At 39.5% G+C, this 27,237-nt stretch overlaps 1 protein-coding gene across 2 annotated transcripts in view; it reads right to left on the reverse strand.

Annotated features, from left to right (window-relative positions):
- Positions 1-16,324: 16,324 nt before the first annotated feature.
- LOC120535630 (inner centromere protein) overlaps positions 16,325-27,237 on the reverse strand; it is a 57,164-nt gene continuing 46,251 nt past the window's right edge. For both annotated transcript variants that reach the window (XM_039763595.1, XM_039763594.1), the window contains 6 exons: positions 26,741-26,863; positions 25,508-25,686; positions 21,482-21,617; positions 21,280-21,408; positions 20,608-20,758; positions 16,325-16,709 (listed from right to left, as the gene is read on the reverse strand). In XM_039763595.1, the coding sequence (XP_039619529.1) occupies positions 16,504-16,709; positions 20,608-20,758; positions 21,280-21,408; positions 21,482-21,617; positions 25,508-25,686; positions 26,741-26,863 (924 nt within the window). In that variant the 3' untranslated portion in view covers positions 16,325-16,503. The remainder of the gene's footprint in view (positions 16,710-20,607; positions 20,759-21,279; positions 21,409-21,481; positions 21,618-25,507; positions 25,687-26,740; positions 26,864-27,237) is intronic.

Raw genomic sequence — 27,237 nt, forward strand, 5'->3', positions numbered from 1 at the left:
GAGACTGGAGCGACGGACGGCTTTATATAGGCAGGCAGCCAACAACGTGGGAGGCGTTGGGATGGGGGACCCAACGCGGCCTCACACGGTGACCGAGCTGCAGGCTATGGACGTATATATGTATGTAAGTAGGATTCAGTTAGCGTTGGGAACCCGTGTACCAAATTTCTTAAAGATGGGCCCATAAGTAACAAAGACCATTGAAAAGTTCAATATGGCGGCCGACAGTGGCATTATACCACCGAAATAAGTACGTACATTGGTTTCAAGTTAGCGAGGGAAGCCGCCACCAAATTTCGTGAAGATTGGGCCATAAATAAGAAAGTTCAACATGGCGGACGTTGTTGACCGTTATGACCGTTAAGCGTAGAATTTCGAAATGAAACCTGCTTAACTTTTTAAAATAACCTGTAAGGAATGAGGCTGCTAAATTTCAGCCTTCTACCTACACGGGAAGTTGGAGAATTAGTAACGTTGGAAAGTTCAATATGGCGGCCAACAGTGGCGTCATACCACCAAAATAAGTACGTACATCGGTTTTGGTTAGCACAGGGAAGCCACCTACCAAATTTCGTGAAGATGGGGTCACCTGCTACCTGCCGGAAGTTGGAGAATTAACGTTGGAAAGTTCAATATGGTGGCCGACAGTGGTGTCATACCATCGAAATAAGTACATACATCGGTTTCGGTTAGCGCAGGGAAGCCGCCTACCAAATTTCGTGAAGATGGGGCCATAAATAAGAAAGTTAACTTTCGCTATGACCGTACGTAGAATTTCAAATGAAACCTGCTTAACTTTTGTAAGTAAGCTGTAAAGAATAAGCCTGCCAAATTTCAGCCTTCTACCTACACGGGAAGTTGGAGAATTAGTGATGAGTGAGTCAGTCAGTCAGTGAGTGAGTGAGTCAGTGAGGGCTTTGCCTTTTATTAGTAAAGATTAGCAAAATACCCGAGAAGTAGTGTGTTAAAGAAGTTATGAAAAAGAAAAGGAAACATTTTAAAAATAACGTAACATGATTGTCAATGTAATTGTTTTGTCACTGCTATGAGTGTTGCTGTCATATATATATATAAACACAAACACACACACAGAGACACACACACATATAAACATATATACATATACATATATACATATCTACATATACACAAATCTATATATATATATATATATACACATCTACATATATATACATATCTACATATACACATATCAACATATATATACACATACATATACACACATACATACACACACACATACATATATATATATATATATTGTGAAAGCTGGCCCGGACACACACAGACGGACAACATACTGTTCACCCACACACCGTTTATTGTACAATATTTCCAATTTGTGCTCATGTGCAACGTCAGTGCCTCTTGCACCGATTCCCCCAAAGTCTAGGGCTCACAGTCCTTGTGCCTTTCCTCTGGCCGCCTCCTGTCCTCTCTCCAGCTCTGCCAACTACCTCCCGACATCCACCAATGACTGGAGGGAGGCGGCCCCTCTTATAGGAACCCGGATGGGCTCCAGCTGCTTCCCAGCAATTAGACTTGGCCACACCCCTGTGTGGCAGAAGTGCCGGCTGCACACCCGGAAGCCGCCCGGGTGTCCCCAGTCGTCTTCCCCCCGGCACTTCCTGGTGTGGCGGAATTGCCGGGCTCCCGGGATAAACCGGCATCGGGGCGCCGCCTGGCGGTGGCCACGGGTCCCTACAGGGCTGGGCTTCCAAGCCCTCTACCCGAGGCCCCCAACATAACCAGGACGGACGCCCCCTCGCGGTCTGGAGGAGGCACAAGCCCTCCTCTCGTCCTACTGGGCGTCCCAGCCGGGCTCCAGCCCCAGCCGGGGACCACAATATATTTACACACAGACACATATATAAACATATATATACAGACCTACATATATATACATATCCACATATATATATATATATAAGTGTATACACATATATATACATATCTACATATATACAGTATATTGTGGTCCCCGGCCGGGATGCCCAGGAGGACCGGAGGAGGGCTTGTGCCTCCTCCAGTCCACGAGGGGGCATCCGTCCTGGTTATGTTGGGGGCCTCGGGTAAAGGGCTTGGAAGCCCAGCCCTGTAGGGACCCGTGGCCACCGCCAGGCGGCGCCCCGGTGCCGAAATATCCTGGGAGCCTAGGACTTCCGCCACACCAGGAAGTGCTGGGGGGAAGACGACAGGGGACACCCGGACGGCTTCCGGGTGCGCAGCCGGCACTTCCGCCACACTGGGGTGTGGCTATAAACAAATGCCGGGAAGCAGCTGGAGCCCATTCGGGTTCCCATTTAAGGGGCTGCCTCCCTCCAGTCATCGGCAGAAGTCGGGTGGAAGAGGACAGAGCTGGAGGGAGGACTAGAGGCGGCCAGGAGAGAAAGGCACAGAGACTGTGGCCTGGACATTGGGGGATCGGTGCTGAAGGCACTAGGGAGTGCACGTGACTATATTAACTTGTAAATATTGTAAATAAAAGTGTGTTGGGTGAGATTACGATGTCCATCTGTCTGTGTCCGGGCCAGCGTCCACAATATTTATATATACACACACATACATATATACATACATACTTACATACATATACACTCACCTAAAGGATTACTAGGAACACCTGTTCAATTTCTCATTAATGCAATTATCTAATCAACCAATCACATGGCAGTTGCTTCAATGCATTTAGGGGTGTGCTCCTGGTCAAGACAATCTCCTGAACTCCAAACTGAATGTCAGAGTGGGAAAGAAAGGTGATTTAAGCAATTTTGAGCGTGGCATGGTTGTTGGTGCCAGACAGGCCGGTCTGAGTATTTCACAATCTGCTCAGTTACTGGGATTTTCACGCACAACCATTTCTAGGGTTTACAAAGAATGATGTGAAAAGGGAAAAACATCCAGTATGCGGCAGTCCTGTGGGCGAAAATGCCTTGTTGATGCTAGAGGTCAGAGGAGAATGGGCCGACTGATTCAAGCTGATAGAAGAGCAACTTTGACTGAAATAACCACTCGTTACAACCAAGGTATGCAGCAAAGCATTTGTGAAGCCACAACACGCACAACCTTGAGGCGGATGGGCTACAACAGCAGAAGACCCCACCGGGTACCACTCATCTCCACTACAAATAGGAAAAAGAGGCTACAATTTGCACAAGCTCACCAAAATTGGACAGTTGAAGACTGGAAAAATGTTGCCTGGTCTGATGAGTCTCGATTTCTGTTGAGACATTCAAATGGTAGTCAGAATTTGGTGTAAACAGAATGAGAACATGGATCCATCATGCCTTGTTACCACTGTGCAGGCTGGTGGTGGTAGTGTAATGGTGTGGGGGATGTTTTCTTGGCACACTTTAGGCCCCTTAGTGCCAATTGGGCATCGTTTAAATGCCACGGGCTACCTGAGCACTGTTTCTGACCATGTCCATTCCTTCATGACCACCATGTACCCATCCTCTGATGGCTACTTCCAGCAGGATAATGCACCATGTCACAAAGCTCGAATCATTTCAAATTGGTTTCTTGAACATGACAATGAGTTCACTGTACTAAAATGGCTCCCACAGTCACCAGATCTCAGCCCAATAGAGCATCTTTGGGATGTGGTGGAACGGGAGCTTCATGCCCTGGATGTGCATCCCACAAATCTCCATCAACTGCAAGATGCTATCCTATCAATATGGGCCAACATTTCTAAAGAATGCTTTTAGCACCTTGTTGAATCAATGCCACGTAGAATTAAGGCAGTTCTGAAGGCGAAAGGGAGTCAAACACCGTATTAGTATGGTGTTCCTAATAATCTATTAGGTGAGTGTATATATATACACATATCTACATATATATACAGTGGTGTGAAAAACTATTTGCCCCCTTCCTGATTTCTTATTCTTTTGCATGTTCGTCACACAAAATGTTTCTGATCATCAAACACATTTAACCATTAGTCAAATATAACACAAGTAAACACAAAATGCAGTTTTTAAATGATGGTTTTTATTATTTAGGGAGAAAAAAAATCCAAACCTACATGGCCCTGTGTGAAAAAGTAATTGCCCCCTAATAACTGGTTGGGCCACCCTTAGCAGCAATAACTGCAATCAAGCGTTTGCGATAACTTGCAATGAGTCTTTTACAGCGCTCTGGGGGAATTTTGGCCCACTCATCTTTGCAGAATTGTTGTAATTCAGCTTTATTTGAGGGTTTTCTAGCATGAACCGCCTTTTTAAGGTCATGCCATAGCATCTCAATTGGATTCAGGTCAGGACTTTGACTAGGCCACTCCAAAGTCTTCATTTTGTTTTTCTTCAGCCATTCAGAGGTGGATTTGCTGGTGTGTTTTGGGTCATTGTCCTGTTGCAGCACCCAAGATCGCTTCAGCTTGAGTTGATGAACAGATGGCCGGACATTCTCCTTCAGGATTTTTTGGTAGACAGTAGAATTCATGGTTCCATCTATCACAGCAAGCCTTCCAGGTCCTGAAGTAGCAAAACAACCCCAGACCATCACACTACCACCACCATATTTTACTGTTGGTATGATGTTCTTTTTCTGAAATGCTGTGTTCCTTTTACGCCAGATGTAACGGACATTTGCCTTCCAAAAGTTCAACTTTTGTCTCATCAGTCCACAAGATATTTTCCCAAAAGTCTTGGCAATCATTGAGATGTTTCTTAGCAAAATTGAGACGAGCCCTAATGTTCTTTTTGCTTAACAGTGGTTTGCGCCTTGGAAATCTGCCATGCAGGCCGTTTTTGCCCAGTCTCTTTCTTATGGTGGAGTCGTGAGCACTGACCTTAATTGAGGCAAGTGAGGCCTGCAGTTCTTTAGACGTTGTCCTGGGGTCTTTTGTGACCTCTCGGATGAGTCGTCTCTGCGCTCTTGGGGTATATTTGGTCGGCCGGCCACTCCTGGGAAGGTTCACCACTGTTCCATGTTTTTGCCATTCGTGGATAATGGCTCTCACTGTGGTTCGCTGGAGTCCCAAAGCTTTAGAAATGGCTTTATAACCTTTACCAGACTGATAGATCTCAATTACTTCTGTTCTCATTTGTTCCTGAATTTCTTTGGATCTTGGCATGATGTCTAGCTTTTGAGGTGCTTTTCGTCTACTTCTCTGTGTCAGGCAACTCCTATTTAAGTGATTTCTTGATTGAAACAGGTATGGCAGTAATCAGGCCTGGGGGTGGCTACGGAAATTGAACTCAGGTGTGATACACCACAGTTAGGTTATTTTTAACAAGGGGGCAATTACTTTTGCACACAGGGCCATGTAGGTTTGGATTTTTTCTCCCTAAATAATAAAAACCATCATTTAAAAACTGCATTTTGTGTTTACTTGTGTTATATTTGACTAATGGTTAAATGTGTTTGATGATCAGAAACATTTTGTGTGACGAACATGCAAAAGAATAAGAAATCAGGAAGGGGGCAAATAGTTTTTCACACCACTGTATATATATACTGTATATAGCAAAATCCCCGCGCTTTGCAGCGACCTTTGTATACCACGTTGTCAGTTCAGCACTCCGGATGTAATATGACGAAGCTGTGCAAGCTCACTCTTGACAATGCAACGTATAGTTGTCCAGGAGAAAAGGAATCTTGCCTGAAATCAATGGCAAACTTTTTGTACCGTCTGTCCCTGAGACTTATTACATGTCATCGCGAAGCAGAGCCTTACTGGAAATTGGAGGCATCTGAATTGAAATGGGAGATCAGACGGTATAACGGGCATGCGAGAAATAAATTAAGTGTGGAGAAATTCTAGAGACAGCGTGTGTGTTAACTTGTGGATTTTTCTGTGAGTATTTGGTGGCAGCGTGACGAAGTTGCCTCCGCAAGACCGCGTTAGCCGTGGAGCTTAGCTCGGAGCATATTCTTTTCCTACCTTGTCAATTGTGTAATGCATTTTTTGAACAGGTTTGATGCATGGAAGTGATCACTCGTACTGCGTTTAGTTAGTTCACGTAAGCTGCTCTCTTGTGTGATGTTGCGATGTCCACAGCTTCATTTAATGTTAGCTAAGACCTGGCACTTAAAAGTTTCTCGCTACAGCAATTTTAACTCCATTACAAAGTGATTCAAAGTCTTGTTTATACCTCGTGTCTTCTCAATAAACTTGTATCTCACTAATAAAGTATTCGATGAAGGCTTGACAAACGGCAGTGGGAGCGTGCCCAAAAACTTAATTTAAACTTACGGTTTACACCATGCTTTGTTTCCGCAGTAGCTGCACTTATGAATAAGCTTGTATGCGTTTTTGTTCAGCGCTCTTTGGGAGCTCTTCCTTCTTTCTACGTACTGCGTTCACAGTCAGTTGACGTCATTACGTGGGAGGCGTGATGATGTGAGACGCAGCTCCACCCCCCACGGCCATCGAGCTTTTAAAGTCCATTACAGTATATGGAGAAAAATAGGTTCCAGGTATGACCATTCTGCATATAATTTCGAAATGAAACCTGCCCAACTTTTGTAAGTAAGCTGTAAGTAATGGGCCTGCCAAATTTCAGCCTTCTACCTACACGGGAAGTTGGAGAATTAGTGATGAGTGAGTGAGTGAGTGAGTGAGTGAGTGAGTGAGTGAGTGAGTGAATCAGTCAGTCAGTCAGTCAGTCAGTGAGTAAGTCAGTGAGGGCTTTGCCTTTTATTAGTATAGATTAAACAGGTGTCAAAGATTTGAAGATAAGTGTCAACCCTTGATAAATTCAGTTTGATCTTGTGATATTACTGAAAGGAGCACTTTCTCCATCCTTCTAGCTATGATTTTTGAGAGTATTTTAACATCATTATTCAAAAGTGAAATTGGTTTGTATGATGCACATTGTAATAAGTCCTTATTTTGTTTAGGAAAACCGGTGATTAATGCTTGGCAAAAAGTTTGAGGAAGAGTTTAATTGTCAGGGCTTCTGTAAATATTGCTAATATGAGGGGAGCTAGCTGAGCGGATAATTTCTTATAACATTCTGCAGGGTAGCCATCAGGGCCTGCTGTTTTCCCGCCTTGAAGTGACTGTATAGCATCTAGTATCTAGTTAGCCTTCCAATTTATATCAACTAAAGCAGGGATTTTAAAAAACAATGTTTGGAGAGGGCATGGGTTGAATACGGAATTGAAAGAGGATTTTTTTTCCCACAATGTCACAATCGAATTGCATTTGTCTGATGTCAGAGGTTTGATCCCCAATGAGGGGTGCAGTGGAGTGTGTACGTCTGATGAAAATAGGGCGAAACACGTGTTGCATACTCTTTGTATTATTTGACAGTTAACTATATAACATTCTATGATCTGCTTCTCGCAACTGAGAGGGCACCTGTAGCAGATGTCTACCAACTTGCAGACCAACCACGCGTGTTACCTGGTAGGTAACCACCCACGCAATCAGATTGTGATTCAGACTTAGAATGCTATATATATATATATATATTTATATATATACTAGCAGAATACCCGCGCTTCTCAGCGGAGAAGTAGTGTGTTAAAGAAGGTATGAAAAAGAAAATGAAAAATTTTAAAAATAACGTAACATGATTGTTAATGTAATTGTTTTCTCATTGATATGAGTGTTGTTCTCATATCTATATATATATATATCTATATATATATATATATATATATATATATATATATATATATATATATATAGCTACCCGCTCTTGGCAGCGGAGAAGTAGTGTGTTAAAGAAGGAAAGAGAAACAAAAGGAAACATTTTGAAAATAACGTAACATGATTGTCAATGTAATTGTTTTGTCACTGTTATGAGTGTCGCTGTGATCTATACTAATAAAAGGCAAAGCCCTCACTCACTCACTCACTCACTCACTCACTCACTCACTCACTGACTCATCACTAATTCTCCAACTTCCCGTGTGGGTGGAAGGCTAAAATTTGGCAGGTTCATTCCTTACAGCTTCCTTACAAAAGTTGGGCAGGTTTTATATCGAAATTCTACGCGTAATGGTCATAACTGGAAGCAGTTTTCTCCATTTACTGTAATGGAGATGAGCTTCAACGCTGTGGGGGCGGAGTTTCGTGTGACATCATTACGCCTCCCACGTAATCACACAGTACATAGAAAACCAGGAAGACCTCAAAAAAGCGCTTAAGAGCGAGTGACATATACAACCATATTCATGAGTTCTGCTACTTCGGAAACAAAGCACGATGTAAACCTACACTTTAAAGTAAGTTCATAGACAGGCTGCCGCTGGCGTTTGTAATTTAGTGCCTGCCCATATAAGGCCGTCCATCATCGGCAATCCAATAGCAAACTGCCACGGGTAAATATTCACGGGTGAAGGACTGTGCTTATGGAGAGGAAGATGAGATGGTCAGGGTGGTGTTTGACACAAACTCAGCGAAACTGCGAGAGAAAGTTTTAAGTGCCAGGACTAAGGTAACATTAAATAAAGCTATGGACATAGCACGAGATGGCACCAGCACAGCTGGGAATCTTCGATGCAAGTACACCGAGTGGCTCACGTGAACTGACGCAGTGCACAGATAAAAGCAACAGTTCCAAAGAGCGCTGAACAAAAACCGAATTACACAATTGAAAAGGCAGCAAAAAATATGAAGCGTCTGATAAGCATATTCATAAATGCAGCTACTGTGGAAACAAAGCACACGGTGGAAAAGTCAATGTCCCGCTAAAGGAAGACAGTGTAAAAAACCGTGCATGCAGTGTGTCAGGTCTCAGATAAAGAAGAAGACGAGCTGTTTATTGATGCAGTAAGAAACGAATCGATGAATGAAACCTGTCATCTTTACAACGATTGACAAACACGGAATGTAACTTGAACACAACACATCCTACAAATACGAACCTGATTGAAAGAAATAATGATAATCAAATCCTTGATGACAGCAACACTCAGTAACACTCACAAAACAAATACTGTATATTGACAGTCATGTTACGTTATTTTTAAAATGTTCCCTTTTCTTTTTCTACCTTTTTTAACACACTACTTCTCCGCTGCGATACGCGGGTATATATATATGTATATATATATCCCGCTCTACATACTCGAATAATGGATACTTTATTCACCATCAATGATTGTTTTGGTAAAGCCATACTCAGTGTATTCATTAGATGAACGGTAAAAAAGTAAGAGCGAGGGAGGATGACTCATTGAGGCATGCAGGCTGTAGTCTTGCGTCAACTCTATCTGAATTGCGATCACATTTGAAAAATATATCTTTTCAAGTTCTATTTAGTCCATATGTGTCAAACTCAAGGGCAGGGCCACATCCGGCCCGGCGTAATTATATCTGGCCCGTGAGATCATTTTATATACTGTATTATTGTTATTAAAGCCCGGGTATATGAAGCGCTGGTAACACAATAAACTACAGATCCCATAATGCAGCGCTTCAGCTGCCTTGCGAACACTTACCGCTTACTAGAGTTATTGCGCACTGAGTTTGCACGGCGCTTTGGTGACTTTGAAGAACAAAAAAAGTCCGTCTACATGCGGCTCGAACCTTGTGCATGTTTGGTAGCACATATCTGTGTGAGAAGCTCTTCTCAGTGATAAAGACTAACAAAACAGCACACAGGAGTCGCCTCACTGATGAGCACCTGCAATCCATCCTGAGAATCTCCACAACACAGAACCTCACACCAAACAGAAACAAACTTGTTGCCAAAAAAAGATGCCAGGCGTCCAGCTCTAAAATGACATATGAGCAAAGACAACTGAATGATCTGATTTGTTATTGCACGTAAGAGCGGGAGTCAACCGTTTTAACAAACAGCGTATTGCACTGATCTGAAATAGCTGTGTGTGTATATATGTAGATATGTATGTATATGTATATATATGTTTATATATGTGTGTGTGTATGTATGTATATATATATATATGTATTTGTGTGTATATATGTGTGTGTATATATGTAGATATATATGTATGTATATATATATATGACAACAACACTCATCACTCACAACAGTGACAAAACAATTACATTGACAATCAGGTTACGTTATTTTCAAAATGTTTCCTTTTCTTTTCATTGCTTCTTTAACACACTTCTCAGCTGAAGCGCGGTATTTTGCTAGTATATATATATATAGCAAAATACCCGTGCTTCGCAGCGATGTTGTGTGTTAAAGAAGTTATGAAAAGAAAAGGAAACATTTTAAAAATAACGTAACATGATTGTCAAAGTAATTGTTTTGTGTATTTGGTGGCAGCCTCACGAAGTTGTTTTCGGTAGCTGCATCAGGAAATGTACCACAACGTCTGATACGCCTCCTTTTTACTGTTCTCTCACAGCTTGGATTGCTGCTGTCATAATGGGTTTGAGTCTACATATATATATATATATATATATATATACACATACATATATATATATACACATACATATCTTCATATCCATCCATCCATCCATTTTCTAACCCGCTGAATCCGAATACAGGGTCACGGGGGTCTGCTGGAGCCAATCCCAGCCAACACAGGGCACAAGGCAGGAACCAATCCTGGGCAGGGTGCCAACCCACCGCAGGACACACACAAACACACCCACACACCCCCACATGTCTGCTTGTGCATTTCCTTCACTCACTCGATTAGTTTTTCCCATGTGAGCTTGACACTTCACTACCACAAGTGTGGCTGGTAGCTGTATGGCATCTAACAGGCATTCGACCAGCACATGATGCTGAATCGGTTTTTCAGTACTAGTTTTATAACCCCTTAGTTTCCATAATGAGCCATGGTCGTGGCAGACCCCGAAAGCATACCTAGAATCAGAGTAAACAGTCACTTGTTTGTCTTTGAACAGTTGACAGGCACGTATGAGGGCATGCAATTCAGCAGCCTGTGACGATATATTTGGCTTTAGTCTGCCTGCTTCCAGCAGTTGCATATCCTGGGCGATTGCATAACTAGTGGACAGGCTTCCATTGTTCAATCTTAAGGAACACCCATCTGCAAACACTGTTGCTCCTTCTTCTAGCAAGGTGGCTTTTTTTTTTATTAATTTTATTGCGATCCATACAAAGCAATCAAGTTTTTACAAAAGGAAAAATTGAGTTAAGAACAGAACGGCGTAAAATTTAAGGCTTGTAAACATACCTAAATTAATAAATTCTCTGTGCTTTATAAACTTATTTTAAAATATTACTGATTAGATCCTGCCATGTTTTGAAAAACGTCTGTACGGATCCCCTAACTGAGTATTTGATTTTTTCCAATTTCAAATAGTATAATACATCAGTTTCCCACTGACTTAAAAGAGGAGAGTTTGGGTTCTTCCAGTTTATCAGAATAAGTCTGCGTGCCAACAGTGTAGTGAATGCAATCACAATTTATTTGTCTTTCTCCACTTTAAGCCCCTCTGGAAGAACCCCAAACACAGCTGTTAATGGGTTAGGAGGGATTGTGAGTCCAAGGCTGTCTGAGAGGTAATTAAAAATTTTGTCCAGAATAATGTTAATTTGGTGCAGGCCCAGAATATGTGACCCAGTGAGGCTGGGACTTGGTTGCAGTGTTCCCAGGTTGGATCATGCCCTGGAAACATTTTGGAGAGCTTTAGTCGAGACAGATGTGCTCGATATATAATTTTGAGTTGTATAATTGTATGCTTTGCGCATATGGAGCTCGAGTGAATTCTCTGCATTGCTACTTTCCACTCCTTTTCTGATATATTAATTGAGAGATCTTTTTCCCAGTGTCCTCTTGGATCTTTGAAAGGGAGGGATTGTAAAATGATTTTATATATTGTAGAGATGGAGTCTAAGTGCAAGGTCTCTTTTAAATCATCCCTAGGTTTAATGACTGCTAATATTTCTTGTTTACAATTATGTGGCTCTCCGTCTATTTCCATTGGCGCAGGCTTCAATGTATGACATCGTTTGAGCGTAATGTTAGCAAAGAAAACAAACACATTTTGATAATGAGTTGCCCGAGCAGCTGTCAAATGAGATGTTCTTGCCTGTACTAAGATGGAATGTACAGCATGTGGTACCTTAACAATTAATGGACTCATGAGAACAACATCTGAGCATGCTAATATGGCCTCTGTTGGTGCAGCAACTGCTCTCAAACAGGCTGGGAGTGCAGTGGCCACTGGAACCAGTTTCTTAGAAAAGTATGCAACCAGTCTTTGTCTATCTCCATATTGTTGAGTTAGTACTGCAGTCATATACCCCCTTTCTCATCCACAAACAGATGGAAAAGAATCTGGAGCCCTAACACAGGCGCAGACATCCATGATATTTGATCAGTCAAGGCCAAATCAGGAGAGGTCGTTAAATCTTGGAGTGGCTGTGCTGTTTCAGCAAAATCTTGAACCCATTGCCAGCAGTACCCCAACATTCCAAGGATGGACATAATCTGCCGCCTTGTAGTAGGATGAGGTAAATTTTTAATAGCCTCAATCCTATCATTAAACAGTGCACGTTCCCCTGCAGTCAAATGATGACCCAGGTATTTTTAATCAGTTTAATCAACTTTTTTCCGGGACACCTTCTGCCCGTTTTCAGCTAGGAAGACGAACAAAGCCTTTGTGTCTTCTTCACCCTGTTTCTGAGTCTCAGAGCGTAACAACAAATTACCCATATACTGCACCAGGACACTAACCCCCTTTGGCCAATAACCTTCCAAATTTTGCTAATTCTTGTCCATACACATGCAGAGCCTCTGTATATCCCTACGGCATCACAGTCCAGGGCCACTGCTACCCTTTAAAAGTGAATGCAAGCCACAGCTGGGAGTCAGGGTGAACAGGAATAGAAAAGAAAGAATTTGTGAGGTCAACAACAGAAAACCACATAGCAGTGGACAGGACTGTAGAGGGAATAGTGGAAGGATTCGGAAGTATAGGAGTCCTAGGGTGGATAGTAGCATTGTCTCCGCGGAGGTCCTGAACAAACCGCCATGAGCCATCCGTTTTTCTAACTGGAAGAATAGGAGAATTCACAGGAGAGTATTGGATCGGAATAATAGCACACCACTTAACTAAATTAGCATGAACAATGGTAATATTGGCCTCAGGCAAAAGAGAATATTGTGCACAATGTGAATGGAAGGATGATTTTTGGGAAAATTACCAGGGTTTCAATGTGAGCTATTCGGCCAAAATCATTTTTCCCATTGTGCCCAGAGAGAGGAGAAGTATGAGCCTAACCAAGAGATTTGAAGGGTAAACAGCATAGGTGTAGGTTTAAGGGTGAAAGATGAAGGACAGAGCGATTGGGTTACAGGTATAACCAGTCCTACTGCAAATATCTTAAGAGATCCATCTGTGGTGGACTGAATATTAGGTCCCACATACAATCCTCCCTATCCTGACATGCTAATACCCATGGTCCCACATCATGCCCCTGAAAGGGAGCGGATTTACAAATAGAAACATATGGGGGTGGAACCAGTCCAGAAAAAAAGTAGTTGTTGTGATGAAAGGGAGACTGTAGAGATATAACAGTATGTTAGGCAAATAGTATTTTTGTTAATAGTGCTGGCTAAAATGTCAGACAGCCGGACTTAGTCAACATGCAATCCAAAAAATTGTGCAGCACAGTGAAATGATTTTAAACAATGTAATCTGGAATTAACCCAGGACAGCAAAGATTCTTGTTGTTTTGAAGAACCATGAGCAACCCAGGCAGCATAGGAGGATGTAATGGTGGTGGTCAGTGCAAGAGCTGTGTGTTGTTCTGATGCGACCTCCACTCCCTTTGTAATAACGGAGATGCAAAGACACAGATAGGCCATCAAGTCTTGTCCTAACAAATTCACAGGGCAGAGAAGGTGGAGTAAAAATCGATGGGTTAATGAAACACTTGCAAATATGGCTTGAATGGGAACAGGTGAAGAAAGACAGGCAATGTGGTTCCCCTGAGGCTGTTAAGACAGTAACAGTGTCCTTTGTAATGCACCCGAGACGGATGTAGGGTAGATCAGGTGGCTCCAGTATCAACCAGAAAGCAAATGCTCTATCCAGCCACTAAGACAGTAATCATGGGGTCACTTTCAGGGTGCCAAGTAAGGAGGGGAAAGAGACCCAGAGACTTTCCCTCCATCCCCACAATTTCCTGAACTCGCCCTTCACTATGCTGGGCAGAAATAGGAGGCCATAGGTAAGATTAACCCTGACCATCAGCAGGCAGAGGTGGTGGTAGCTGCTGGCCTTGACGGGGAGGACAGTCACGGTGAAAATGTCCAGGTTGGCCACAATAACAGACATTAGACAACAGGCTTTGTCCCGGTCCCTGCACTTGGAATCGGGGTGCGTCTCTTTGGCCACCGCGACCACATCGTCTGCCTCTGGGCGCGGTGTTCCTGGACGAAAAGTGGACCTATGCCGCCAACAACTTTTGGTGTGCTTTTTCAACTTTATCTTCGATGTTTCTTTTAGCATGGCTCTTAACCCCAGCAAAATCTGCTCCTTCCCAGCCCAGACAGGTAAAACATACACAAAGACAGGATTGCATTTGCCAAATTCCTTATCCTATAATGCATTTCTGTAGCAAAAATAGTGTGAGCATTGTTTAAAATAAATGCATTATGTTCTCTACCTAAAGCCTTGCCCCTTCATTATAACAATTTTACTTTTGGTACTTTATAGGAGCTGACTTTTTACTTTTACAAGTATAATTTCTGTATATAAGTTTGTATATACTTGGTGCCCAAGCTTAAGGGGGTGGGGTTTGGGGAAATCACATAATTAACAAATTTAAATATATAAAAATGTACAGTTGGGGATAATTTGATTCCCTGCTGAATTTGTAAGTTCGCTCATTTGAAAAGAAATGGAGTCGCTAATGTTTATGGTAGTTTCATTTTAATGGAGAGACAGGATATCAACCAAAAATCCAGAAAAAACACATTACATAAAAAGATATTTCACTCAATGACATGCAAATTTATAAGTATTTGATCCCCTACAACCCAGCTAGAATTCTGGCCCCCACAGATTGTAGTGTGTGCCACATGGGCACACAGCCAATCAATCACAGATACTCCTGATCTCAACCAGAGTATAAAGCACAACTGCCTCAGACTCAATTTCTTCCTTTCCAATGTCTCCACTACCATAGGCAAGAAAAGAGCTGTCAAAGGATGACAGGGAGAAAATTATAGACCTGCACAAGGCTGTCATGAGCTATAAGACCATCAGCAAGAAGCTGAACTGTTGGTGCGATTATTTGGAAATGGAAGAAATAAAATGACCATCAAATCTCCCTCAGTCTGGAGTTCCATGCAAGGCCTTGCCTCATGGGGTGAGGATGATCGTGAGAAGGACAAGGGATCAGCCCAAAACTACACAGGAGGAGCATGTTAATGATCTGAAGGCCATTGGGACCACAGTCACTACCACCACCAGTGATTACACATTATGCCGTAATAGATCAAAATCTTGCAGCACCTGAAAGGAACCCTGCTCAAGGCGGCACATGTTCAGGCCTGTGATGGTTCAGAGTTGTAAGAGGCAGAAAGATGGTCAGACCTGTTCAGATGCAAGCAGCGTATTATTCATACATGCACACATACTTTTAATATGGAGGATTCCAGCAGGTGTCAGCACAAAAAAAATAAATAAATAAAATAAATCAGTGAGAAAACCTCCAGATTCATTATGTTGCGAGTTGAAGAAATAAATGTATCGCATCCTCACAATAGGAAACATGCAACACTTATTGCCTATGCGAGAAATGAACACATTCGCATGTCGGCATTAAAGTATGATGATTTGCTTTAAGGCATCGAATCATTCAAAACACAAAGCATGCAGGTTCATCCTATTGAAACAGTATTGCAGCTTGCTGTCACATGTTTATAGTAAACCATGATGCTGATGTCACTTACCAAAAGTTGAACATACACGCGCCACCCATTTTTTTTGCTGCTACTGCAGCTTGCGTACGTGGCATTAATTTGTGGCGATATGCTCAGAAGACTCATCAAAAGAATGCTAGGAATGTGTAGCAGCCATGATGCATTTGTTGAACGTGAAGTATAAACCAGCCCCAAGATGAAAGCACTGCCAATCAACTACCCCAAATGTGTTAAGCTTTCTTGTAGGCCACATTCAGGATGGGGTTAATAAAAGTATCACTTTATACTCACTAGTTAAGTGGCCTATTAACGTGCGTTTTGGGGAAACAAAGTAGCTTGTTCATTCTATACAAACATCGTAATGTGATTAAATCTGAAATGTTACAGCCCACATTTATTAAATTGTACGGATTTGACTAAAGCATTGAAAGATTAACTTTTCTTGAAGCATAACACTAAATGACTTTCATTTTTATAATTAAATGGTTTAACAAAACCCCCCCAAACACTACAAGTTGTAAACCATTTTATTTCATTTATGTTTAAGATTCTTTTCCAATTATCTGATATAAAATACTAATTTTTACAAAAAAAAAACAAAAAAACAAAAACAAAAAACACAAAAGTATATACAAATGAAGTTCCATTAAAAACTAAAGAAAAAAGGGAGAATTGCAAGTCCATTGTTGTCTAACGGGTGAACTTGATTGAAACACTGTTGAGGTTGCTCCTCATTGGTGGCGAATTCCACACAGCTGAGCTTGTTCTTTTCAAGTATCGGGGTTTACTTTTACTGAAAATTTCCTCCAGATTAGGTGGTTCTATTTTACCATATCGTTTGTCAGTATCAGGGGGATTATAGTAATGATGCATTATTGCCTGGTTTAGCTTTCGCCCTGTAGGAGAAGGATAGGACATAAAAACAGAATTAGCAGGGAAATAGCACAGCAATCAATTTGTGGATTTAAGAAAATCTGTTTCCTAAAGTAAAAATATACCGATCTGAACTTAGCACTAGGTTTATACTACACACAATTGACTAAAACAGTGAAGTTGCATGGTTGAATGAACTTAACAGTATTCATTTTGGCAATACATACTGTAAATATCCACCAAGATGCACTTAAAATATTTCACATTATTTAAAATAAGATCAAGTCTGTGCTAATATTCCAACACTCATAGGCAATGGCTCAGAAATATCCTGCACTTGAATGGGTAAAAAAATCCGATTTCCATTCCTCAAAATCCTGTTGCATAACACACATATACTCAAATGGGCCTGTGCAATCATTAATCACTCAATTTACAAGTGCGATTTCCTAATCAATCACCTGTCCAACTTCAAAACTAAAAAAAAAAAAAGTACACAAAAGCACTAGAAACACAGCCAAACAGCCTGACCATATAAAGTTCACACATGCCACATGAAAGTATGAAATAATTTTAAGGATTTGTAGCATACTTCACTTATATTTATTCTGCATTATTTCACATACTTTCATTCTTTTCTACTACTGAAATTTATGTAGCAATTTACAAATAGAAAGTTATTTTGTATTTGTTTATTGCAAACTACTCCACATGCAGTGTTCTCTTTCTTCCTTCCTCTTTTGCTTTCTTCCCTTTGCTAATGTTAGTGCTTTTGTTCTACAGAATAAATACATTATACTTAGTATTTAAAATTGCTGTTCTGCTACTGGTGAAAGCTTATCCTTATTTTCAATATTTTCAGTGTTGGGATTTGCTTAATTTCACCAGTTGCAAACTACAGAAACGTGCATCTTTAGGTAGAAGAAAAAACAAAAAAAAAAAAAGTGTCTATAACTCCATGATTTGCAACATTTTATAGTTAAAGCAAGTGAACTTGTAGAATACTTCCATTTTCTTAAAAACAAATGAATGCACAAGAGATTTAGAAAAGTTTACTAATTTCTCTCATTTTGTCTCAAAAATCTTAGCAATATTAAATATTGTGGCGTAAGCTTAATTTTCGACCTGAATGTTTTGCACAATTTCTCTTCATTTTGCATCAATTTCACCCATTAAAAATGGCAAACTATTTGATAGTTATTTCTATATGCAGTACTTCCCTATTAATCGTTCTTTTGGACCAAGCAAATTTTCACTTTTGGGAAATCCACTACAGCCCGATTTATATTAAAACTAGCAAAATACCCGCACTTCGCAGCGGAGAAGTAGTGTGTTAAAGAAGTTATGAAAAAGAAAAGGAAACATTTTAAAAATAACGTAACACGATTGTCAATGTAATTGTTTTGTGACTGTTATGAGTGTTGCTGTCATCAAGGATTTGATTATCACTATTTTTTTCAATCAGGTTCGTATTTGAAGGGTTGTGTTGTGTTCAAGTTACATTCCGTGTTTGTCAACCGTTGTTAAAAAGATAACAGGTTTCATTCATCGAAGTGTTCACTACCCAAATCGGTACTCGTGAATCTAAGCTGTTTAACAGGCATTCCCGGTATTAACTTGTGGATTTGCCTGCGAATATTTAGCGGCAGCGTGTCTATCAACTTAATGTAAACTTAAGCGTTACACCTTGCTTTCCTATTGATCTGTCTACAAAGGCTTGTTCAGTTTCAGAGGATTGTTCCTTTCTGACTGCATCAATAAACAACTCGTTTTCCTCTTTATCTGAGACAGCACACACTGCATGCACGGGTTTACTGTTCCCAGTCCTGCAAACTTTAGCAAAGTGGTTCAATTTACCACATTTTTTACACTGTCTTCCTTAAGCTGGACATTGACTATTTCCACCATGTGCTTTGTTTCCGCAGTAGTTGCACTTATGAATATTCTTTTGCTGCCTTCTCAATTATGTGTAATGCGTTTTTTCTCAGCGCTCTTTGGAGCTCTCGTTTGTTGTCTGCGTACTGCGTTCACAGTACGTTCACGTGAGCCGCTCGGAGTACATGCATCGAAGGTTCTCAGCTGTGCTTGTGCTATCTTGCGATGTCCACGGCTTTACTTAATGTTAGCTCAGACCCGGCACTTCGTTTCTCTCACACTTTCGCCGAGTTTGTGCCAAACACTAGCCTATCCCGGACCATCTCATCTTCGTTTGCATAAGCAGTCTTTCACCAACAATTTTAACTCCGTTACAAAAGTGATCAAAAGTCTCGTTTATACCCTGCGTCTTCTCATTAAACGTGTATCTCGCGAATATCGTATTCGTCTTAAGCATGACAAACACCTCAAAACAGTCAATCTCACCACCCAAATCGCTACTCGTGAATCCAAGATGTTTAACAGGCATTCCCTGTATTAACTTTTTGATTTGCCTGTGAATATTAAGTGGCAACATGTCTATTGGATTGCTGCTGACAGACGGCCACATATGGGCAGGCACTCAATTACGTGGGAGGCGTGGGTATGGGGGGACGCAATATAGGCAGGCAGGGAGCCAACTAAGTGGGAGGCATGGTGATGGAGGACGCAACTCCGCCTCATTAGGCGACCGAGCTGCAGGCTATGGCCATATATATGTACGTAAGTTACATATCAGTTATGACCGTTACGCGTAGAATTTCAAAATGAAACCTGCTTAACTTTTGGAAGTAACCTGTAAGGAATGACCCTGCCAAATTTCAGCCTTCTACCTACAGTTAAACTATAGAGTACTGTGTAATGTCAGTTTGCTAAGCTAAATTTTTGTTGCAGTGTGATATGCTTATTATGGTTACACAGACAAATCAGAAATGCAAAATGTAAACTAATTATTCAGATCATTTCTATTGACCATAATTATGGGAATTTTGTCCAGCTGTTGCATTGAATGATACTGGACTATAATATGCTCCCTCTACTTCTAATAGGACCTCTATGTGTATTTGAGGAATCATTAGGGAAGACTGACAAAGTGTTAGAAATTCACTGTATTCCAGCAAAACTACAGACTGAAGTAGGCAGAAAGCACTTTGGCAATCCACTACTGCGTCAATCTGCCTTTACCCAAGGATTTGGACCCACTTAGTGTTCTTTTCTAAAAGACCTGCGTGCAATGGAGCTGTGCGTGTATCTGTGTTTCTATCTGGCACCCAAGGAGGCTTTATTCATGCTTACAAAGTGGAGGTATTTGTAGAACAATGTAATGGATTTCAGAATGTTTAACATCTAATGCCGGAGTAGAAGAGGAGGGGGAAAAAAAAAAAAAACACACCACACACTATTTTGATTTGTTCTCCATGGGTGACCACCACCAAGGCGGCTACAATAGACTTGTTGCATGCAGTGGGGAATACTTGATTTATAAAAATTAATGCATTTAATGAAAGACATCTGATAATGACTTAAAACAAGGTGGAAAAGATATTCCAGATACCAAAATCTGCTACTTTCCTTAATGACAGTAAATACACTAAACACAATTTCTGTTCCACATATGAAACACTAGGAACAAGAGTAAAATTTGAAACACAAACTGATTTCATACACAATTTTCTCTCATGTATTTTTAAACCAGAATTAATTCCAATATGGTCTTTTATTCTTTTTTTCCTTTATTTAATGCAGAATACATTTGTAAATTATCAGATAAGAATGATCCATCACTGGTCTCACTTTTTATTTTAGCCCCTACACAAACAGCAAGAAGGTAGTGCAAAAAAATTTATTTCTAAGTTGCCTCACCAAAAGCTTCAAGAAATGTCATTTTAAAAAGTTACTCATAAAATTTTACACCACAAACACTTAAATGCATAATGCTTGCACGACTGAAACACCAAAAGCCTTTTTTGGGGGAAGGTGGCTAATTCCTTGAATTATGAAACTCACCTTCTGCCCAGGAAGGAATAGGTTTTCTGGGAGCACTTTCGTCATCAGTTGAATCATCACTGTTTAGATCCATCCCATAGTTTTCGGAATCTAAATGTGAAATAGTCTTATTGCCTCCTTTGGGAGTCATTTGATATGACTGAGGAGACTTCTACAAAGAAAGAAAAAATGGCTAACAATGATCAGATAAACATTCTGAAACTCATTCATTCAATCTAGTTCTGGGTATAGAGGGGCAACAGTCTATTCCCTGGAAACCTTAAGACAGTGTTTCTATAGCATCTACTGTGAAGTTCACAAAAGAATATTTATCAAGTGAAAAAATGTCTACAAATTAAATATTAAAGCAGAACTCTGTAGATATTAAATATTTTATTTTAAAATGGAAAACAATTTGAGTACAGGTTTTATACAAACTTAAGACAGCACAGACCTAAAACACAACTCCCAATTTTACAATTAGGGTCAATGTGGATGTATCCTCTCACTTGCAAATTCTTACCAAAAACGTTTAATTTCTTTGTTTCCTTGTCTTACTATATTTGGAAAAACTTTTTAGCATTCCCAAATAAGTGTACCCGAATCTGTCCCTTGGCCATCTCCACAGAAATGTCTATTCTAACAGCAATAGTGGAGGAAAAACTAAACAAAATGCATTCTGTCAAAGCTTACCTCTAAATCAACAGTAATGTTCAAAGTCTTATGACTGCTAGAGGTATCTGGTTTTTCCTTTACCAGTTTCTCATCCTTGGGGTGTTCTTTGAGTTCATTTTCCAAATTAGCCTTATGCTGCTGTTCTTGCTGTTAAAAAGATATTTTTTCATTATTTGTGGTGTACAAAAATGGCAAATTTAGATGCAAAAGTTATACTTGCCTTTAATTTCTCTCTTTCCTCTGCCTCCTTCTGTAGTCTCTCCTCTTTGGCAGCGTCCAATAAAGCCTTTTCTTTAGCTGCCTTCTCAACCTCCATCTGTACAGCAAAAGCCTTTTCTTTTTCAAGAAGTTGTTCCCTGAAAAATATAGGATTTAAAGATGAATGGTTGAAACATTTATGCAAGCTAACTCCTTGGAATGTTTAATACACAGCTCAATTCAACAGGTGTTTATATTATTCATTAGTCATTTTAGATTATGTAGTGCTCACCACATTTAATTACATTTTAAGAATACAATTACAATAAAAATGTACCATATACATTACCACCAAAATAAAAAATTATGGCCTGCACAGATTGATAAGTATAAAAGGCATGACAGATTTTGTACTTGTCAATCATGTATACATTTGTCAACACCGAGATACTGGTAACTCCATAAACCTCACAATGATGGCCATTTACAGCTTATAGCCCACCTCTGCCCATTACAATCCTACAATTCTAGGCAAAGAGTGAGACTTGCTTTTTCTACTACATTGTTGCCAGACAGCATTGCTGTTACACTACTTTCTTGGCCGAGGAGTAATTCCAGAGCTCTGGCCTAAATCTGGGTCCAGCAACACTAAATGAGAACTAGTATGTTTAAGATATCTTTAGTATAATTAACGTGTTAATGGTAGTGTGGAATTACACAAAAAAGTGGCTATTAGCTGTAGAGTAACTACAATAGGTTTTACTTGTTATATGAAAGACCTTTCAGTCTTTTACAAAGTATGGATTATGAATTTCTGATCCAAGACCACAACAGTCAAAATCTTAAATTTCAGTTAAAAAAAAAAAAAAAAGACTACTTGTGTAAATGACAGCTTTGATCCTGATATATGGCATAATTAACCATGCATTAAAAAAAACACAGCTATAAAATTCATGGTTTATGAACAGAAAGAATATCTTGCCAACTATTCCAGTAAATATTAAATACATTCAATCAAATACTCAAATTTCTTTCATAAACTTAGTGTATCCTATAGGAGTACAGGATTTTAGGCTAAATCTTGGACTTATTCTTAAATTCTCAATATGCTGGAAATTCACCATTAAGACTATGCTTTTCAATGTTAAATCAGAAACATGTAAGCATGTTATTTTGTGGCAGCATGAGGAGGTAGAAAATTCTATATATTTTAGTTTAAAAAACCCAAAAACGTGAATGTGAAAAATAGAAATAACAGCATCAGGAAATAGGAATCCATTGATTTCATTGCCATATTAGGTACAAACACAAAAACCAACATTGACTGCCAAAAAACAAAACAAAACAAAAAAACCAAACAAACAAAACCCTGAATAGCATTAGCTGCTGAGCTAAACACATCTGAGTACTGTGTAATAATGAATGTTAGCTATCATAAAAGTGTACATCTTTATATGTCAACTTTCACACAAGCCGTTTTTTATATATATGAACCATGAACAACTTTTCTTGAAATTTAAACTCGCAGATGCAACTAAAATCAAACAAGGAGGGACAGACATTACAGACGGAGCCTAACTAGAAAGCAATTTTTCTCAAAAAAAGCACACCTGAATACCACTGATGAATTCATTAAGAATGCTATTCAAAACCAGGAGAAAATATATATATATATATATATATATATATATATATATATATATATATATATTTTTTTTAAATTATCTTGAATATATATATATATATATATATATATAAAACTATCAGAATACCCTTGAATATATATATATATATATATATATATATATATATATATATATATATATATATATATATATATATATATATATATATATACTATGAATATATAAAGTCATTCCTGATTATATAAAGTCAATATCGGAGTATATAAACTCACTCCTGAATATATAAAGTGAAAGTCAAAATCTATTGATTGAACTGAACTAAGTTAATAAAAACGTATTCAGAAAAATTAAACAAACACTGTTCGGTTAATGTTTTGAAAATGATGCATTTGCCCTGCACAGGGATTGGTTCCTGCCTTGCGCCCAGTGTTGGCTGGGATTGGCCCCAGCAGACTCCCCGTGACCGTGTGGCCGGATTCAGCAGGTTGGGAAATGGATGGATATTCCGACGCTGACTTTATATATTCAAGATTTGACTTGAGTATGGCTTTACCAAAACAATTATTGATGGTGAATCGATTATTCATAAAGCTTCAATTGGTGATCTGTTCTTCTGTGTTAACCTCATTTTTTTCATACTTCTTCTCAAACCAAGGGGGTGTGAGGGTAAAATGAATCGGGAAGCGCTGATCAATGTAATCGGTGTACCAGGAAATCATGCATTGACAGAAGTTCTCCTTTGTTTGTAATGCAAAGTGTGATTAAATGCGTGATTTTTTAACGTGTTATGGAGCACATGCATCGAAGCTTCTCAGCTGTGCTAAGAAAAGGAAACATTTTAAAAATAACGTAACACGATTGTCAATGCAACCTTATGTAAGTAGTGCCTGGAGGATTCAGTGTGGAGAAACTGTAGAGACAGCGTGTGTATTAACTTGTGGATTTTTCTGTGGAGTATTTGGTGGCAGTGTCACAAACTCGCTTCCGTAACACTGCGTTAGCTGCGGAGTTCAGCTCAGAGCGAAATGAGGTGAATGGGAGGGGAGATGATGACGTGACTCCCCCACCCGCCTTAACTGTCAATCCCCCCACAAACACAGTCTCTCGGAATTTGCATAAGCACAGCCCCTCACCTGCAATTTTAACTTAGTTACAAAGTGATCAAAACTCTTGTTTATATCCTGCGTCCTCTCATTAAACTTGTATCCCGCATTACCCGTGGGCATGACAAACGCCAGCGGCAGCCTGTCAATGAACTTAATTTAAACTTTAGGTTTACACCGTGCTTTGTTTCCGAAGTAGCAGCACTCATGAATATGGTTGTATATGTCACTTGCTCGCTTATTGTTTCGCTGCCTTCTCAATTATATAATGCATGTTTTCTACAGTGCTTTTTGGAGCTCTTCCTGGTTTTCTATGTACTGCGTTGACAGTCAGTTCACGCGATTACGTGAGAGGCATGATGTCACACGAAACTCCGCCCCCCACGGCTTTCGAGCTCAACTCCATTACAGTAAATGGAGAAAAATAGCTTCCAGTTATGACCATCACGCATAGAATTTCGAAATGAAACCTGCCCAACTTTTGTAAGGAAGCTGTAAGGAATGAGCCTGCCAAATTTCAGCCTTCTACCTACACGGGAACTTGGAGAATTAGTGATGAGTCAGTGAGTCAGGGCTTTGCCTTTTATTAGTATAGATTGTTGCCTTTGTTGTATTGAATTAGAAACACTGGTGGCATGTCCGGTAAATACTGGTTTTAGTGTTTATTCTTGACATTTAATACAAAAAAGCATCTATTTTTTTTCACCCAATGCTTAAAATTGCTCCTTCCAAATATATACAAGGGACTGTAACAATTGTACAGTAAGTTATGCCCATGCAGAAAAACTAAGTGAGAGATTAAGTCTTGCATGCCGTTAGAGTACAACTGTTGCAATATTAGAAGGGAACATTTTTACAACTGCAATTCACCAATAGGAAAACACCCATTAGCAATCATTTCAGGTGCTAAGTGTTTTAACATCTTAAGGTCACTAGATTGGTCTCAATTACAGAAATGGACTAAGACAAAATTAAGGTTGTGTTTTGTGTCTCAGCTAAATTGGTCTAAATTAGAAATCCATTAATTCAACAAAATGTTTAAATGACTACTAGTCAAAGTTTTAAAAGCACTTGCAACAGTGTCTTCATAATTATGAATACTTGACTTTCAAGTTGCCTTGTCAAGGCACATGGAGTTTTTTGTGGTAGTGAGCAATATAGCAAAATATATTTACAATATTTCCTCAAGACTAAAGTAAATTTTAAATAAGCCACTCAACATGCATCTAGAGGATTAACTTCAGGCTACTTATCAAAACCCTATTTGGTGCCGACTTTTCTTGCTCATGAACTTAATACCGTTCAATCCGAATGCGCTCCTGCTCCCTCTTTCTTTGGAGTTCTTTCTCTGCAGCAAGCTGTCTTTCTTGGTCTATTTGTTTAAGTCTCTTAACTTCAGCAATTTTTTTTAGACGCTCTTGTTCCTCTTCCTCTCTCTTCTTCTGAAGTAACTCCTGATGTTTTCGTTCCTCTTCTTCCTAAAAGACAGAATGAAAAACTTATCAGCGAAAAAAAACAACCTTTCTCAGTTTTAACCACAAAATTATACTTGCACCATGGCAAGATGTGAAATTTAGATATCGCCCCATCAAGATGTTTAGGCGCCAAAATTTTGGTTCTCGGGAATTATTACAATAGGGGGGCCTTTTCACTTTTTTTTTTTTAAAAATACTAGTATAGTCTGAAATCATTTCACAACATTTAAAATCTAAACTTGCAGTGATTAAATTTGTACAGGTACCATTTCCCTTTGCAAATTTCAAGCCGTGCTGTAACGTTATTTAAAATATCTGCCAACTTGTCCAATCAGACTCGGTTCTGATACATCCGTGTACTGTAAGGGAATGTTTTTAATTGAAGTTTAACTCTTGGTCATTCATTAGTCAGGACAGACAGACTTGTATGAATGATTCAGATTAAAAACATACTAGATTGATCATCCAGTGACTTCATTCCAGACAAAATCAGGGCAATACGTGTGTACTCAAATACTTAAGAGCATGCAACACTAAAGCTTTATAAGGAGAACATTAGCTAGTTAAACAGCAAAAACAGATTTCCTGGAATCAACTTTATAGCAGTAGGTGATGGTCTCAAATTTGACTCATTAAATTCAATTTGTTTTGCCCTACCAAACAACTTACTTCCTGCATTTTATGCAGACACGACAGTCATCTTCAGTTAATTTCCCCACAACACTTTTCAAAACACCAAAACGGTAGCATACTTCAGACTAAGTCCTCTTATGGGGGTGAAACACTGAACCATAGCACCAACCTCTATAGTTATACTGTGCTAGATGTCTAATTTGCAGGATTACATACTTTTTAACTAATGCTCTACAGTCTAAAAATCCAAACGGCTTTTTTTAACACTTTGTAAAAACAAATCTTATAGGAATAATTTAACATATGAAGCAGTGTAAATTTCACTGCATTAGATTGAAGAAATGTGGTAACCTTCCCATCCCTTAATGTGAAGGGTCACATCTACTGTTTAAAATACAAAATATAAAGCACATAGAAGTCTTACAGCCTGCAAAGCCTTTATTCTCCTTGCATCTTCCTCTTGTTTACGACGAATCTCTGCTTCTTCCATTTTCTTATTAGCAAGCTTGCGCTTAGCTTTCTCCTCTGCAATCCGTTCCTCACGTATCTAAAGTAAAAATAACTTCGTAAACACAAAAACTACTGGAAAAAAATACTTGACTGGATTTCTAAATTACAAAATTAAATTAGCAATGTGCTCCATGTCCATGCATTCATTTTCTTTCTATGTATATATATCTATGTATGACTTAGATGGCCGTTTTCGCATGAAAAGGATCTTTTTTCGTTTATTCAATAAAAAGCAAGATACACTTCTCTATTATATATAATAAAAATCTTGGAAGGAGACATGATTTTTTCAGAGAGAGTTTCACATCTTGCAAGAAGCTGCAAGCCAGCAGCTGATTGAGCAAAGAGGCAGCGAGGGGAACAAAACACACTGTTTCACCATTGTATCACCGTTTGAAGGGGGGTGGGGGG

This window comes from Polypterus senegalus, chromosome 1 (genome assembly GCF_016835505.1).
Source record: "Polypterus senegalus isolate Bchr_013 chromosome 1, ASM1683550v1, whole genome shotgun sequence".
Lineage (NCBI taxonomy): Eukaryota > Metazoa > Chordata > Cladistia > Polypteriformes > Polypteridae > Polypterus > Polypterus senegalus.